Genomic DNA, 17,141 nt, shown 5'->3' with positions numbered 1-17,141 from the left:
TGAACAGTTGGCAGGCTTGACAACATCTAACAAACTTATGCACATCAGAAAAAATCGAAGGCCAATAATAACCAACTCTTAGAATTTTGTGGGCGGTAGTTCTAGCAGCATAATGACCACCACAAAACCCCAAATGAAACTCAGAAACCAATTTCTTGGACTCAATTTCGTCAACACACCTAAGTACTATGCCCTCAGGATTTCTCCATCCAAGGGTTTTATTATTATTCTTCAACAACAATTTTGAGTACAATAATTAAGATGCCCAACTGGCAATCTAATATGAGGAAAGTACTAGTAAAATTATTGTGATAATTTTCTTGTCACCCCACAGTTAATTTCTGCCACCGAAATTACCTCCCTAACCTCTGCGCTTAGCCTCCTGTGTCACCCTTTGCACAAAGCTTACGCTGGCCCTATGAGAATTTCGGCCTTCCTTCCTTTGCCTCTTCCGAGAACTGGAAACCTTCCTCCTGGAATGCTGCTACCTTCCTCTTCCACCTACTACTCACCCTCTAGCTCTATCTTCTCTACTGAGCTACTACTACTGAGAAAATTGAACTGCTGGGGCAACTGAGTATCTGCACTGGTGTATTCTCCATCACAACATCAATCTCCTCTTATAATCCATTGTTGGAGCACCAACGACCAAGATTAAAACATAATTGATGACTATGATCATTTCTGGATCGATCCATGTGAGGTTTTAGATGATTCTCACCTTATCTCAATTAATACTGATTAATTAACCATATTCCCTAAGGTTAGACTCAGAAAATATAAAAAAACAGTTAATAATCTAATTGAGACACTTTTAGGTGGAATTTCCAGAAATGATTTCTGGGTTTTGGAGATCTCATGTACTCTAGCCTCTCTACCAAATTTTGTGGCTAGAACATACCCAGTGCTACAAAAACTAACAAGATTGAGAGCATTGGTAGTAGGTCATATGAATGACTAGAGGCATCTTGGAGTATGCCATTGTCAGACATTTGGGTTCAATGTTTGCAGCAGTACAGGGTCTTTGATTTAGTGATGTTTGCTAGCCAGTGTTGTGAAGTACAGTGATATATAGTGGCCTATGTGAACAGTGATCTGTGATCGTGCTGTGCAGTTGAGCAGTGACAATGATGTGCAGTTGACACTCAGAGTTTGATGTGCAGTGTTGTACGGTGATAGTTTGGGTAGCATTTAGTAGTGATCAACTTGAGCAGGTTGTATAGTGGTCAGTGGCTACCAGGATTTGACTGGACATTCTATCTTCTTTACAACCTTCTTCTATTGATTTAGAGCACAGGGGGATCCAATGTGAAAATTGTGAAACGTGGTTTGCTGGCTCTTCAGGGTGATTGGAGACACCTTCAGGTTGTGGCCTGAGATCTCTTCAGGGTGGCAAAGTGGTGCTAGAGAAGGTCATGGCCTACACAGGGTGTTGCGACGTCCTTTCAGTTGTCGCTGATAAACTACAGGGCGAAGAAGCATCCTTCCTATAACAGCTGGTAAACAGAGTGTTGGGACACTCGCTAGGTTGTGGCTTGACTTACAAGGCATTGGGGCGTCCTTCCTGTTGCAACATGTTATTAGGGTGTAGTAGCGTCCTACAGGTTGTAGCCTGTAAATCAAGGGGTTGGAGCTTCCTTCAGTTGTAGTTGAAAACTTGATGTAATTATTTTCTTTTAAAAGGGAGAAGACAATTACTAAGAAGTGTTCGGTGGTTTTTGACCCGGAGGGGGTTTTCCACTTAAAAATCTCGTGTCTACTGTCTCTATCTTTCTATATTGTTGTATGGTGTTGTTTACTGGTTTTGCTATCTGACACTGAATAATAATAATATTGCTGAAGATTAACTAATGCTCTGAAAAGGATTAATAAAGTGCTAATTGCTAAGAAATATTGATTCACCCCCCTCAGTATTTCCGACAAAAATGATAAGCTACCTTATTTATCTTGTTTTGATGATATATAATATGATAACAAATAAAAAATTATGATAATGAAGCAACTTGAAAATCATGAGTTTGAATTTAAAGCTTGTTTTGGAGCCATTTAAAGGTTACATCTAAAGTTTGTTCATGTTAGGTGTAAAAATATGAAACACTAAAATATTAATTAGATATTTTAAAATTGTATGAATATTGTTGTATGATTTATTTTTCTACATTGAAAAGTAAGAATGCATGATTTATACAATCCATTGAAAGATATAGATAAAATAAGTTCGAACGCTTTTCCCTTATTATTGCTCATTATGATGAAAACATTATTATTGTGGTATTTTACAGGATCGAGCTTCCCTCTATATAGAAGAAAAGGACGTGAAAATCAAGAAGGATATCTTTACCTACCTAAAGGTGAGATGATCATATCTTATGTTGAGTTTGCTGGTGGGAGATGCTATTTTGGAAGATAGTTTGATTGTTAGGTTTTCATTTACTTAAACAGTTAGTTATTAAGTAGGAGTACCACATGGTATCGAAGGAAGTGCAAGTTTGACATCAACAAGTTATTTATATTATATTATTATGAATACTTATACTCTTGATGCCTTTTGAAGGTTCCACTCTAGCAACTATACAAGGGTTGTAAAAGCTATGAAGATCAAGGTCTCTTGGGACCATGTTTCTTATACTAAATGTTCTTACTTGATATACATTTGTCAAGGTATTATTTCGTATGCTTAGGCCTTGTTGCATATAGGTAGCTCTATTTCATACTGTAAATAACTTTTTGGTCATAAAATACAAGAATTTATATAAATATTGGTAAACAAAAAAAGTGTGCCCCCAACGAACTAGCCTCAAATTCTCAAGTAGGTGCAGGCAACAAAATATCATATTTTTGAAAAAAATATTACAAGATGCAGACTTTACAAGGCAATATTGTCATGATGATTATGGAAAAGATGTGATCAATGAAATATTATAAAATAAATGATCATGAAGACCCACTATGTCATGTCCCTGATAAATAATTTTGCTAAGTGAAATCCTCATTTTGGCAATTTTGGCGCTATAAAATATGTTGGCTTTTGAAACTTAGGAAAAGTGGGTCAAGGAACTACTTACTTTATTTTTGGAGAAAAAGGAAAAATAAATATTAGAGAAAATAAAATTATTTTGTAAGTGGAATGTGGGGGCCACTGAAAAGGGAATTCGACCCCCCTTGAGAAATTCGCACTAAGAGAAAGAATGGAGTTCAAACTTGATCGACATCTATAAATAACACATGGGGGCTCCATTTTTGCATCTTTTGGTCATCTATTTTCTAGTGATCAAACTCTCTCTTGTATTCTGTTCAACACAAGAGGAGCATAGTGTTTAGCTCAAGAGTTTCAAGCAAAACTCAACCTCATTTTAGAAAACTTCGAGTGTCTCCCTAGTGAGGCTTTGGGAAGTCTATTTTAGGACTTCCATTGGTGTTTATTGTAGAGATTCCACTCATAATTGTTCACTTCCTGGGTGCAGAAGAATTATGAGGTGCATTTGGAGCAACTTCTTTCCATTGCAGGTTTCGAGCTTTTGCAAATGATTTCCTCTTGGTAGGGGCAGGAGTTTGGCAATAAATTTTAGAGTTGAGCTAATGTCTTATTGCTTGGCCAAATTTCTCTTTCCAGGGCCTGTCCAAGGGTTGATAGACAAAGATTTCATAAGGGTTTGGAGCTGGTGATTGCTTGGGGTTTTCAGCTGGAAAGATTGTCCATTTTCGGAGGATATTTGCACAATTTCTTAGCTATTTGCATGAGGATTTTTTCCATTTCTCAGCAGTGTTCATCTTGTGTGTTTGTCTATTTATTTTAGTTGATGATCTGTAGATGGTTGAGACTGCATTGAGTTTATTTCAGTATTTATATGGTTAAATAACTTGTTAAGTAATTAAACAAGTAGGAGAAATAAACCAGAAAGTGCAGGAAAATTTCTAACGGGTTAGACTTAGAAATTTCAATAATTTCTTATATTTGTTAATATAATTAAAGAAATTATTTACTATGTGCTATGACAAATATCGAAACAAATACATTGCAACCTTCACAAAACAAATACTGTGGAAGAAATAAAAATGTTGTAAGAAATAGATGCACACACACAAAATACACCGTTACTTTTGGACTAAGTCCCCGGAAAAACCCTAATCGGGAAAACCAGTGCAACAGTTGAGGGTTTTAATATTATGCAGTAGTGAAAATCTGAATACAAACTATGGATGCTTAATCTAGCAATCCAAACAGAGAAATAACTAGCAATAATAACTAGTGAGAAAAATTACTCGCTACACAGGCAATCCCACACTGACCTTAGCTCAAATTGAGCTACTCCTTGCTCCCTCTGCGTAGTCACTGCGTCAACCTATGCAGCGACTGCGTCCCACAAGCTCGTAATTGCGTCTCACTGTCTCGTCAACTGCTATTTGGGAAACTGATACTCTTTGCCTTCCGAGCCTCTGCGCAGCTTTTGGCTCAGAATCTCGACTTCTCCCTAGCAAAATGGAAATTTCCTCTAGAGGGGTTTGTGTTGCCTCTTTGTGGTAATCACTGCCTCTCTGCAATGTACTCACTGGAACTGGAAATGCTTCCTTCGTCCTCACTATCTCTGCCTCTCTCACTGCTTCGACTTCACTGAATCACTTCCGGCAACACACAACTGCTACTTTGGAAATTGATTTCTTAGCAAAATTGAACTCTGCAAGTGTGTTCTCCAAGCCCCATCGACTTTCTTCTATGTTGCCAGGAAACGTGGGTTCGGGGACGGGGACGACATTTTTGGAAACAAGGTGCGTGGGTTCGTCGGGTAATATAATAATATTAAATTTTAATAATTAAATTTTATAAATTATAAATTTATAAATTATAATTAATAACATATATGAAATTTGAATTTGTATATTTTTTCAACTTTAAACAAGAAAACTTTAATCATTTAAACATGCACATCATTGAACATTGAACATTCACATTGAAATTTCAAAATTTATCACCAAAAAACTGTTCATTGTTTACATATTAATAAGAATCATGAATCATGATATATGTCCATTGTCATACTACATTCAAAATTTGCCTTAAGGCGTCTTCAAACATGAACTAGGAAATTTTAAAATACTAAAATAAAAATAGCTAAAGCCTAATGAACAATGGCTTCCTCAACCCATGTCATCAACATCCATGTCACCAACATCACTTAGATCTTCAGCTAGCATGTTCTCCAGGTAGGAATCACTCTCATCTTCAGGCTCTCGCTCATCCATAGCAATTGGAGGTAGCTCAATAAGGCCATCTGGTTGTATATCCTCGTCCACACACGCAGCATCATCTATGTGTTGGTCCCATCTCTTGAAAGGACCCTCCTTGTACCCAGGGTCTTTTCGAGATATGAGACGAAGTGTGCTATGAATGTACACTAAGTTCTCTACCTTCTTTGAGCCCAACCTATTTCTCTTTACTGAATGAATAAAGGCATACGTGCTCCAATTCCTCTCACAAGATGAAGAACTAGCTACTTGAAATATTAGGGGGAGCCCATTAAATTAGTTATAATTTTGAAAAATAAAAACTAAAACTAAAATGAAAATTTAAAATTAATTTCCTATATTTAATTGAGAATTTTTCAAATTTTGAATAAGATGAGGAACTCCAAACTAGCTACCTGTCCAAGTAACCGTATGGCAAATTGCTGCAACTCAGGAGCATCAACACCATGAAGCCACCACCAATCAATTGGATCCTTCTTTTTGCGTCTATCTGCCAAAGATGCATGTGAACCAAAGACAACTCGGCCACATGAAAATTGGGCAAACTGAGATCGTATGTCAGAGGCTTCTTCTGTATTACCATAAATTTTCTTGACAGCATTCAAGAATCCTGTGAACACCTCTCTATCTTGGGATGGAGGCCTCCTTCCTGTTGTGGGATCATACCATTTTGGATTAACTGCATAAGCTGCCATATGAAGAGGGGTGTTCAGTTTATTCCAACACCCATGTATAAACTCTTTCAGTTGTGGCCATAAAGTAGGATCCTTCCTATTTGTGACGGTTTGGATCCTCTCACACATCAAGTCCATGTTCTCATAAATCTCACCTAAACATGGACCATTTGTGTCTGCATAGCGGATCATATCACAAATTGGTTCTATAATTTCCACAACAAATTTGGCATCAACCCAAAAATTATCATTCAAAATCAACCTCTTCACCTCCAAAGCTGCATCTGAGGTAGATAACCTTCATTGTTCCCACATGTCACTGATGACTGTGGCAGATAAAGCCTCCTTCATCTCCACAAGCCGCCTAAGTAAAATGTAGTAAGTTGCGAATTTGGTATCTGCTGGTTTAAGAAGCTCCATTTTTGCATGCTTGCGGTAAATGGCTTGTGACTGATGATGGTTGCATATAAATATTTGAATTTTGCGGCCATTTTCAATTAATGCTTGAATCCATTCAATTTTGCCAATGTCCTTCAATGCATTATTCATAGCATGCACTGCACATGGTGTCCAAAAAATATGCCTGGGTACATCAAAGACAAAATTAAAATATTAATAAATCAAATTGTAATCAAGGACTAAAGTTAAAACAAATCAAACTTGTACTCAAAATAAAAAATGTAATTTAAATAAAAGATAAATCAAACTTGAAAGTTGAAACTTGTCATTTACTTGTACTCCTTCTGAACCATTCCTCCTGTTGCTTTGCACACTGGAGCTGCATCAGTAATAACTTGAACAACATTGGATGGCCTCACCTCTGCAATGGCATCACATAATTGGTCTTTTAAGAACATAGTGTTCTTTTCTTGACCAGAACAATCAATGGCCCTGAGAAAATAAGGCCCAGACATGGAAGAGACAATGATGTTTATTAATGGACGATTCCTACAATCAGTCCATCCATCCATGACAATGGAGCATCCATCTACACTCCAAGATGCTTTCAAGGGTGCCATTGCCTTCTCAAGACGGGCTTTCTCCTTGTCCACCAATACAGTTCGAAGCTTTTCATAACCAGGAGCTTTATACCCTTGAGGTCCATCATTAATAGCATGAACCATTTGCTCAAAATAGGGGGAACGAGTTGCATTGAAGGGAATGCCACATGCAAGAAAAAATCTTGTTATTGCAAGATCAACACCCTCCCTACCTTTCACATCAAACATGTCATAAAGGCCACCAAGTTTAGGCTTCTTGCGTGTTTGACTGGTAGTACTTTTTTATGCTCTAGATGACACTGACACATGCTCATCACCAACTTCAACTTCATCATCAAATGGTAATTCTTTCTCATTTGAATCATTATTTTCATCCACATTGTGACATAGTCTAAAGATTTCTTTGCTTGCCTTACCATCAGCCTTTTGTTGCTCTCTTTGTGCACTAGGGAGTCTAGTGGGATCATTTGGGTTTCCAGTGCAAACATAAACACTCTTCCTTGGTATCTGCATAAAATGAGTTTTAACTTTGGTATAGCTCCCTTTCCATTCAAGCTGACATAAAGTGCATTTTATTGTTGCTGTCCCCCCCAGCACCTTTTGGAGGTTTTTGCCTATCCACATATTTCCAAAGTGGATATTGTGGATTTGCTGAAGACATTTTTTATTTTGCAAATTTTGGAAGACAATTTGAATCTGTTTAACAAAATTCAAAGTAAAAGTTATGTTAATAGATGTTAATAATAAATATTAATGAGAGACTAAGCTATATTTTATGAAAGCATAGCATTCTTTTGAATCTTTTCCGTGTAACCATGACAGCTATGTGAGAGAGCTCAAGGCTACTACTAAAACTGAAAATTCAAAATACATACTAGGATACGGCTTGCATGAATGACATGTTTAAGTTATTTCAAAAATTCAAACATAAAAGAAGAATTTACATGTAACATTGTAAGATGTCTAATGCCAAAGCAGCGAGTCCAACATTTACTTAAGTAAATGCTAGACTCAGCTATTTTGGTGAAACTTGGGACAGATTTTGTCTCACACATCTGACTGAGATACACTAGCCAAGTTTCCTACAAACTCAGGATTACGCTCAAAAATCCTAAAGTATTCTGAGTTCTCAAAGACTCAACATTTTAAATTTTGTTTTATTGGGCTGCCTTGTGTGTTTGGTGGGACAGCAGTGAAATATATGCTGCCAGCAGCCATAATTTATACTTTAATGTATCCACAAGCCTAAAAAAAACCGCAGAATTTATATGTAATGATTCAAAATATATATAGTATAAAAAACCCTCTCGATCTAGAAGCTTCTAAAAATTGTGTCCCCCACTCTGGCTCCCACTTCCAAGCAGCCTTGGTTCTTATACCTATTAGTTTTTTTAATAAAAACTTAAAAGGGATGCAATAATATTGGAGGTCAAATAACTTGTATTTTCCAATTTTTTGGTCTTTGACAAATGCACCTGGAAGTTACCGTGCCCACTGCCTACATATCTCTCAAAGTAAGCTTCATAGGTTCATGATTTTAAAAAGTGTTTTAGCTCTACTGCAGGTTCAAAAGGCATTCAAAATGCCTCAATCTATTTCTCTCATTGGCCATGGTAGTGGCTATCGAACTAATTGGATGAAGTAATGTTTATTTTTCTGCTATCCCTTCCTATGGCTAGCTGTGAAGATTTTCATGAAGGAACTGTTTTAGTTGTGAATAATTGAATAACATGATAACTGTATTTTCAAAATCCGATTTATTTGTGAATAACATGATAACTATATAACTGTTTTAGACTATACCACTGCTGTTGAAATAAACTAGCTGAGTAAGAAAATTGAAAACGAAAACTTGAGGAGCACCGTAAAGTAGTAAATACCACTGCCGTTGAAGCTGCTCTGTCCACTGCCGCTGAAGCTGCCCACTGCTGCTGAAGCTGCCCACTGCCCACTGCTGCTGAAGCTGCCCACTGCCGCCGGAAATGGTAAACGGGAACGGCTCAAGCCTCAACCAAATGGAAAAAAGTTGAAACAAAAATGAAATCACGTATCAGAAATTTCGATGTGTGCGTTCAAAGAGAGTTAAAGATTTAGGGTTTTTAAAGTTTTTTACATTTGTTAAAAGTTAAAACTTAATAATAAAATAATTTTTAATTTAATTTTATTTTTTTTTATTTTTATTTTTTTTTTTTTTTTTTTTAAATTTCAATAAAAAAAATTATTTGAAAATTAATTTTTTAATATAGTTTTTTTATGAAGAACCCAAAGAACCCAAAGAACCCAACCCAAGAACCCATTAAAGGAAAAGAAGCCAATGTTTTTTTTTTGAAGAACCCAGTTCTTCATGTAAGAACCCGGTTCTTTTGGGTTCTTCTGAGAAGAACCCGTACCCGAATCCGGTACTTAGGTGCGGGAACCCGAGACGGGTTCAAAACCCCCCCCCCGGGTGCGGGAATCCGAGACGGGTTCGAGAACCCCACCCCCGGGTGCGGGTACCCGTGCAACATAGACTTTCTTCTTATAACCCTTTGTTGAGACTTCAATGACCACAATTAAATCTTAATCAATGGCCAGGATTAACTAGAAATCGATCCATGTGCTTTTTTAGAACATTCTCACCATGACTTAATTAATACTGATTAATTAGTCATATTCCCTAAGTTTAGACTTAGGAAATATTAAAAAACGACTAATAATCTAATTAGGTTGTCTCTAGGTAAAATTTCCATAAACAATTTATGGGTTTTGGAAATCTCACGTATTCTAGTCTCTCCACAAAATTTCGTGGGTAGAACACATCCGATGCTACAAATAGTAACAACAATTTTATTGATGCATGTTGGTGGAGTGTAGAGGCATACATATAGAGGCTTTAGAGGGATTCTCAGTGCTAGTACCTGGAGATTGGACCATGCAATGCACGAGGTATGTACCCAATATGACCCTAACCATGGGGAACTACTTTGTGACAAACCATTTCTTTGTTGTTGATGTTCTAGACACCAATGTGGTGAGGGGTGTCCAATGGCTATATTCTTTGGGGTGTGTCACTACAAATTGGAAGAAACTGGAGATGGAGTTTGTGGGACCGGATGGGAAGTTGGTAGTACTGAGAGGCATGTATTCACATCCACCACAAACAGTGTCAGCTCATAGGATGGAAGTTGATTTGAGGCATGGAGATATAGCATGGGCAATTGAGCTACACATATCAAATTCGAGAAAATAGGGGCTGCCATCGCACCCAAATATTTTGGCATTATTGGAGAAGCATTTGGTAATATTTAGAGACACCCCACCAAGCCATCCACCATATAGGGGCTTTGAGCTTACCATAGAGTTGGAGGAGGGAGTGCATGCAATTATTAGTGACATTACTACTCCCTACAAGCATCCCAAGGCATACCGAGATGAGATTGAGAGGGCTATTCAAGAGTTGTTGGCATTGGGGCACATTAGGCCCAACTCTAGTCCCTTTGCTGCTGCAGTGGTGCTAGTGAAGAAGAAGGATGTGACCCTTCACATGTGCATTGACTACAGGGCCCTTAACAAGAAGATGCTGAAGAATAGGTACTCGATAACGTGTATTAATGAGCTTAGAGGAGCTAAATTCCTCTCTAAGATAGACCTGCATTCGAGATACCACCAGATTTAGATGAGGGAACAGGATATTCCAAAGACTGCATTTTGATACCACTATGGGCATTTTGAGTTCTTGGTGATGCCCTTTGGGCTAACCAATGCACCAACGACCTTCCAATCTTGCATGAACCATGTGTTCTGCAAGTAGTTGCACAAATTTGTGTTGGTGTTTTTTGACGACATTCTGATATACAGCGGGAGAGGAGCACCTGCAACACTTGGAGGAAGTCTTGAGCATCTTGGACAACAACAATTTTATGCCAAGATGTCCAAGTGTGAGTTTGGATTGACAGAGATGTTGTATCTGGGACACGTGATTGGCAAGGATGGAGTTAGAGTTCATCAGGAGAAGATTAGGACCATTCTAGATTGGCCTATGCCCAGGAATGTGTGGAGTTGCGGGGGTTTCTGGGGATATGTATCTACTATAGGTGGTTTGTGAGGGGGCTTTTTCAGCAAATAACATCTGTCATAGATTTGACAAAGAAAGGGGTGTTCGAGTGGACAAATGTGGCATAGGAGGGTTTTGAGCACCTCAAGAGAGTGATGAGAAGTTGTGTCGTTTTGGCCTTACCTGATTTTTCACAGCTGTTTGTTTTGGAGTGTGATGCATTTGGAGAGGGCATTGGGTGGTTTTGATGCAAGGAGGCCATCCGATTGCTTTCGAGAGCTAGAAGTTGTAGATCCATGAGAGGTTATATTCCATATATGACAAAGAGATGTTGGCCATTATGCTACCCTGAACAAATTCCGACAGTGTTTGGTAGGCAACAAATTCAAGGTGAAGATTGATCACGATAGTCTTCGATTCTTTTTGGAGCAGAGGGAGCTTCAGGTTAGGCAGCAAAAGCGGGTTAGTAAGATTTAGGCTTATGAGTTTGAGATAGAGTATGTCAAGGGCAAGCAGCACATAGTGGTAGATGCACTCTCGAGGAGGCCCGTGGCACTCGCTCATGGAGATTGCACAAGATTAAAAGGCTTAGTTGCTGGTTGAGTACTCCAAGAATCAACAGGTGTGTGAGATCTTGGATGGTACTTTTGGGGATGACAAATATCAGGTGATAGACGAGGTCATATACTACAAGGATAGGATATATGTAAAGAATCCATGGAATTCTAATATGTTGATAAGAACAATCTGAAAATTTCTTTCCTTTCTTACTAACACAGGATTTCTCTACTCAATTTGCATCGGAATTAGGAACAAAAATAAAACATAGTCACACAATTCAAGACAACTTTTTTTTACTAGGGAACCCAACTGGGAAAACCTTTTACTTGATGAGAATTTTGTTGATAGAAAAACTGAGCAATTGATCTCTTACAAATGCAACTGTTTCAATCTGAAAACAACCTAGTTTTCCTGCCTTGAACCAGGCTTGAAATCCTTGCAAGACTGTTGATATCTGCTGCCCTCTACCAATCTGTGCACAAGCTTCTCTTGCACACTCTTCCTCTCACAAGATCCACGCACAAACTTGTGTTACCTATTGCTTGGTCTCACCAACTCGTGCTCACCAAAACAATGAATAAACTTGTGCCTTTGTTCCTCTTTTTAAAGGCAATTTGAATGGTTAATATTAGTGAGTTTTATGTTTGGAAAGTCGAATTGGTGCTTTTCTAGTTAACAACAGTTAAGACAACTTGTTAACTAGTTCCCCCTAAAATTTAGGAGGCTAACTCCCCTTGTTCTTTCAGTTTCCAAACTAACTCACACTAGAAAATCAAGATGTTGGCTTTCAATTTCAACACATTAGTTAATTGCCTCATGCAGTCCTAATTTTTAGGGAAACTCCTAAATTTTAGGAACTCGACCATGCACAACAAGGAACTCGACTTTGACTCCTTAAATTAAGGCACAAATCAAGGAATCACTTTTCTTGCTAATTTCAACAATATATTTGGTGCTAGGTTCATAGTTGAGGGAGAAAATCTTGCATGCAGCTCATGACTCACCCATGGTGGTCCATCAGGGGTTTTACAAGGCATACTAGATTATTAGGGAGTGTTTTACTTGAAGAGGTCTCAAAGGGGATGTTCTGAGGCATGTTCGGGAGTGTGATACTGGCCAGAGAAACAAAGGGGAGCAGACACATCCGACTGGCTTACTTCAGCCCCTACAGATTCTAGAGAGGAAGTGGCGTGATTGTATCTATGTGGTGGTGGACAGATTGACCAAGTATGCCCACTTCTTTGCTATTCCATCCAGGTCCTGAGCTTCACAAATAGCTGAGTTTTTCTTCAGGGAGGTATTCAGGGTGCATTACAGTTGCCACCATTGGATGATGAGGGATATTTGATCTTGTACTAGAGGCTATTTTGCTGGAGAGATAGAGGAAGCTAAGGGACAAAACCATCAGAGAGTATCTTGTAAGGTGGAAGGACCTACCAGAGGAAGGTGCCACATGGGAAGGAGAACATGTTTTACAACATCAAACATTGCAATTGCTTGAGGACAAGCAACCTTTGGGCGGGGAGGACTGTCATGTCCCCAATGAATAATTTTGTTAAGTGAAATCCTCATTTTTGCAATTTTGGCATTATAAAATATTTTGGCTTTTAAAACCTAGGGAAAGTGGGTCAAGGAACCACTTACTTTATTTTTGGAGAAAAAGGAAAAATAAACATTAGAGAAAATAAAATTATTTTGTAAGTGAAATGTGGGGGCCACTCAAAAGGGAATTCGATACTCCTTGAGAAATTCGCACTAGGAGAAAGAAGGGGAAAGGAAGGGAGTTCGAACTTGTGGAGAGAGGGACCTACCAAGAGGAAAGGGATCAACATCCATAAATCGCACATCGGGGCTCCATTTTTGCATCTTTTACTCTTCTCTTTTCTGGCGATCGAACTCTCTCGTGGATGCTGTTTAGCACAATGTTTTAAAACTCCGACTCGGGTTTGGAACCGGTCGAGGGTCGACCCTGACTCCGACTCTGACTCGGTATCAACTCGGCTGGTTTGATTTCAATGACTCGGTCGTTGTAAAAAATACATTAAATATTTATTTTTTTAATGAAAAAACATAATTTTAAAGATTTTCATTCATGTTTCCAAACACAATGCATTAGAATATAGAGAGAAGGCAACATATGATCAAAGTAGGCTCATGAATATATCCATTATATCAAAATGGCACCCAGTGCACTGTCCAATACATACATGATATAGAGATCAAAACAAAACACATAACCAAGGAAGCTCTAAATGGCCTCTACAACAAAAGTAAACTGTAAAACATCACTAGGCACCAATACTACTGGCCATTGCTAACCTCCCAGTGAAGCTTCTAAGTTTTGCCTCCAAAGATTTATAGTGATACCTTAGGTCCAGAGAAAACCCTGCTGTATGTATAGGGTAATGGAGTTGATTGTTCAATCTTTGATCAATGATTTCCCAAATGGGCCCATACTTAGCCACTCTATCCTTGTATGTTGCCTTTATTTGCTCCTTTGCTTGATCCATAGCCTCACAAATGAAGCCCATAGCCAATCTTTCCCAATCCACCAACCGCAACACCTTAACACACTGGCCAAGGGTCTGACTCAGTCGGCTCGGCCGATTCGGTAACAAACCGGCCACCGAACTGGTTTTTCTATCGAGTCGACCTGGCCAGGGGTCTGGCTTGGTCGGCTCGGCCGAATCCGATTCGGTTCGGCGGAATTTTAAAACACTGGTTCAGCACAAGAGGAGCAATGCTGTTTAGCTCAAGAGTTTCAACCGAAACTCAACCTCATTTCAGAGAAATTCAAGTGTCTCCCTAGTGAGGCTTTGGGAAGTCTATTCTAGGACTTCCATTGGGGTTTATTGCAGAGATTCCACTCAGAATTTCACACTTCCTGGGCACTGAAGAAGAACTACGAGGTACATTTGGAACAACTTCTTTCCATTGCAGGTTTTGGGCTTTTGCAGATGATTTCCTCTTGGTAGGAGGAGTTTGGCTCCAAATTTCAAAGCTGAGCTAGTGTCTTATTGCTGGGCCGAATTTCTCTTTCTAGGGCCTGCGCAGGGGTTGATAGACAGAGATTTCAAGGGGTTTGGAGCTGGTGATTGCTTGGGATTTTCAGCTGGAAAGATTGCCCATTTCTGGAGGATATTTTTTTGCACAAAATTTCTCAGCTATTTGCAAGAGGATTTTTGCCATTTCTCAGCAGTGTTCATCTTGTTGGGTGCAGAACGAGGTGGCCAAGAAATTCACACTTTTAGGGCATTCTGGGTCAATTGGAATTAGCCCGGAAGATTTCTGGGTTTTGTTGGATTAGGTGTGAGGAGCTTAAGGCTAATTTTTTCAAAGTTTTTGGAGCAGATTTGAGGGCCAAAATCACAGTTCACCTCCAGCAGCAGCAGAGTTTTCTGGGCAATGTGAATTGCCAGATTGAGCTATATCAGTTGGAGATTGCACGTTATTTCACCTAGGTGTTGCATGCTTGCTGTAGCAAGCCCAGGTTCCATCATTCTTCCAGTGATGTATTCTTATTTCCAGATTTAATACAATGGCTCAGACTTTTGACTCCATTATCCGTGTATACTGATTAGTGGCTGTGTTATAAATTTTTCTTTTGTTGTAGCTAATGCATGCATTTGATATTTACTGTTAATTCCTAATTAGGAACATTACACACTAGATAAGACAATTATTTTATTGTCCAACAAATAACTACAAAAGTAGGTAAATGGGACTGCTGAATACAGTGATGTCAATGCAAAGCAGATGTATTAAAATTTAAAAGGTCTCCTATAAAAAGGACAATAAGTACAAACATGGAGTCTGTATGTGAGAACACGCGAAACCCCTTGGATCCAAGTGCGACCTCCTGTTTAAGTTAAGGGGAGATGTTGAAAATGGTGTAAGCTTCACTTTCCACCATGGCTGTCCTTATTGTGATCATCATTATATTTCTGTGTTTGCTCAAGGTTAACCTTGTACACGTAGTTTCATAACCTTATACCCAACTCTCGTTTGTAATTGATAATCAAGTGATTTGTTTTCATTCTAAATAAAGTGGATTGCCTAAGGGCACCTATCAAGTGTTGCATTTTCTGGTGCTTGGGTTTATTTCTCTCACTAGTGCACTTGTTCTTGGGTTCACTCTCTTGCTAGGGTTGGTTTCCACTTGGCTGATTTCTTTTCAAGTGTTGTGCTACCCTAGTACTGGTTTGTTCTTTTCTTTATTGCAGAATTTGGGTTTGTGTTTTCCCTGTTTAATTCTGTTGTTATTTCTTGTGAATCTCAACAAAATCTAATGCAATTTGAAACCCTTTTAGATCAAGGTCTGAACATTTATTTAAGAATTCACTGGTTATGTCTCTAGGCTGATAGAACTAAGAAAAGGGGAAGGTCAAAGAACTTACGTCCTTGCATTGGAGTAAGATAGGTGTTCCTTGAAATTTTCCATTCCTTACATCTTGGTCTGTTGGAGAAGCAATATTTCAATGCTTTGTTTTCTCGAATCACTTCTGTTGACCACTACCAGTCAACTACCCATGCAGTACACCCCCTTTCTCTTGGCAGAAAGGGGTAGCACCTGAACGACGTGTCCGTGCCAGCCTACAGTCATCAACAGCTTGATCATTTTAATTGTAAACCCAGTCTGCATGTATGAATTGTAAATAATCTAAGCAGATCAGAGTCATGTATGTAAAATTGCCTAGGTGGACCTAACTTTCTAATGATAATCTACGTCCCGGGAGGTTTTTCGTCTCACCGATCTACGATCGGCAGAGTTTTCCTTCAACCTGACCCCAAAGCCGGGATGCATTTTGTTATTAGAACTTTAGGAGAATCCTAGCGTGTTAATTTGCTAGATTATAGTTGTGTCGCAGAACTGGGTGGTTTATGAGGGTCTATGTTAAAGTGGGTTTGTCCCCTTAAGATGTAAATTGTAAAAGTCATGATGTAATGTGTCTTGAGGGTTGAAAAATGTTTTAGTCCCCTCATGAGTCCTAAGTCCTAGGTCCTAGGTGATGTTTCCAACGGCTTAGTTCGAATGATCCATTTAAGAAAATAAATGAAATACTAAAATAATAAAATAAATAAAAATTAAAAAATTAAAAAAAATGAAATAAATAAAAAATAATAAAAAGTTCATAAAATAAAGCAAAAACCCTAAATAATAAAATAATAATATTTTTTGTGAATGCATGCAAAATATCATTTTTTAATAAAATCGACGGATGAGATTAAGAGATGTCTTGATCCTCATCGACGGTCGAGATCACTTCAACATGGATCACTCAAACTAGCCGTTGGGATCATTTCCTTTATATAGGGTCTTAGGGGGTCATTTCACAGGTTGATTCGATCTGTGAGTCTGTACTGAAAAAGCTCTCTTGTAATCTGATTTCTGGTTAATAAAAGAAGACTTTGGGGTCCAAATCTTGCTGGTGTTACTCTCTGGAATTGCTGTGAGATGTTTATTTTTCTGCATATTTCAGTTTTCAGCCATTCATAATAGCTTGTTTTCAGAGTATTGTGAGCACAGGTATCTTGTTCACTTGCTAGGGTTTGAGTGTTGTTAGGGTTTCTGAAATAATGGCAGGTATCTCCATTATTTCCTGAAATCTAGCAACATTCTTTCTCTCT

At 38.4% G+C, this 17,141-nt stretch overlaps 1 protein-coding gene across 7 annotated transcripts in view; it reads left to right on the top strand.

Moving 5' to 3' along the window:
* LOC149240092 (prolyl 4-hydroxylase 1) overlaps positions 1 to 17,141 on the top strand; it is a 419,466-nt gene that overhangs the window by 93,539 nt on the left and 308,786 nt on the right. For 4 of the 7 annotated variants that reach the window (XM_089373626.1, XM_089373624.1, XM_089373628.1 and 1 more), the window contains exon 3: positions 2,283 to 2,351. The exons of the other annotated variants lie outside the window; for them this stretch is intronic. In XM_089373626.1, coding sequence (XP_089229752.1) covers positions 2,283 to 2,351 — 69 coding nt within the window. The remainder of the gene's footprint in view (positions 1 to 2,282; positions 2,352 to 17,141) is intronic. 7 annotated transcript variants of the gene reach the window in all.

The sequence above is a fragment of the Pinus tabuliformis genome, chromosome 8, assembly GCF_031772625.1.
Source record: "Pinus tabuliformis cultivar Carrire ecotype Pingquan chromosome 8, CPIR1, whole genome shotgun sequence".
NCBI classification, from domain to species: domain Eukaryota; kingdom Viridiplantae; phylum Streptophyta; class Pinopsida; order Pinales; family Pinaceae; genus Pinus; species Pinus tabuliformis.
Note: the sequence above shows the minus strand (reverse complement) of the source record. Positions and strands in the feature narration are given on the sequence as shown.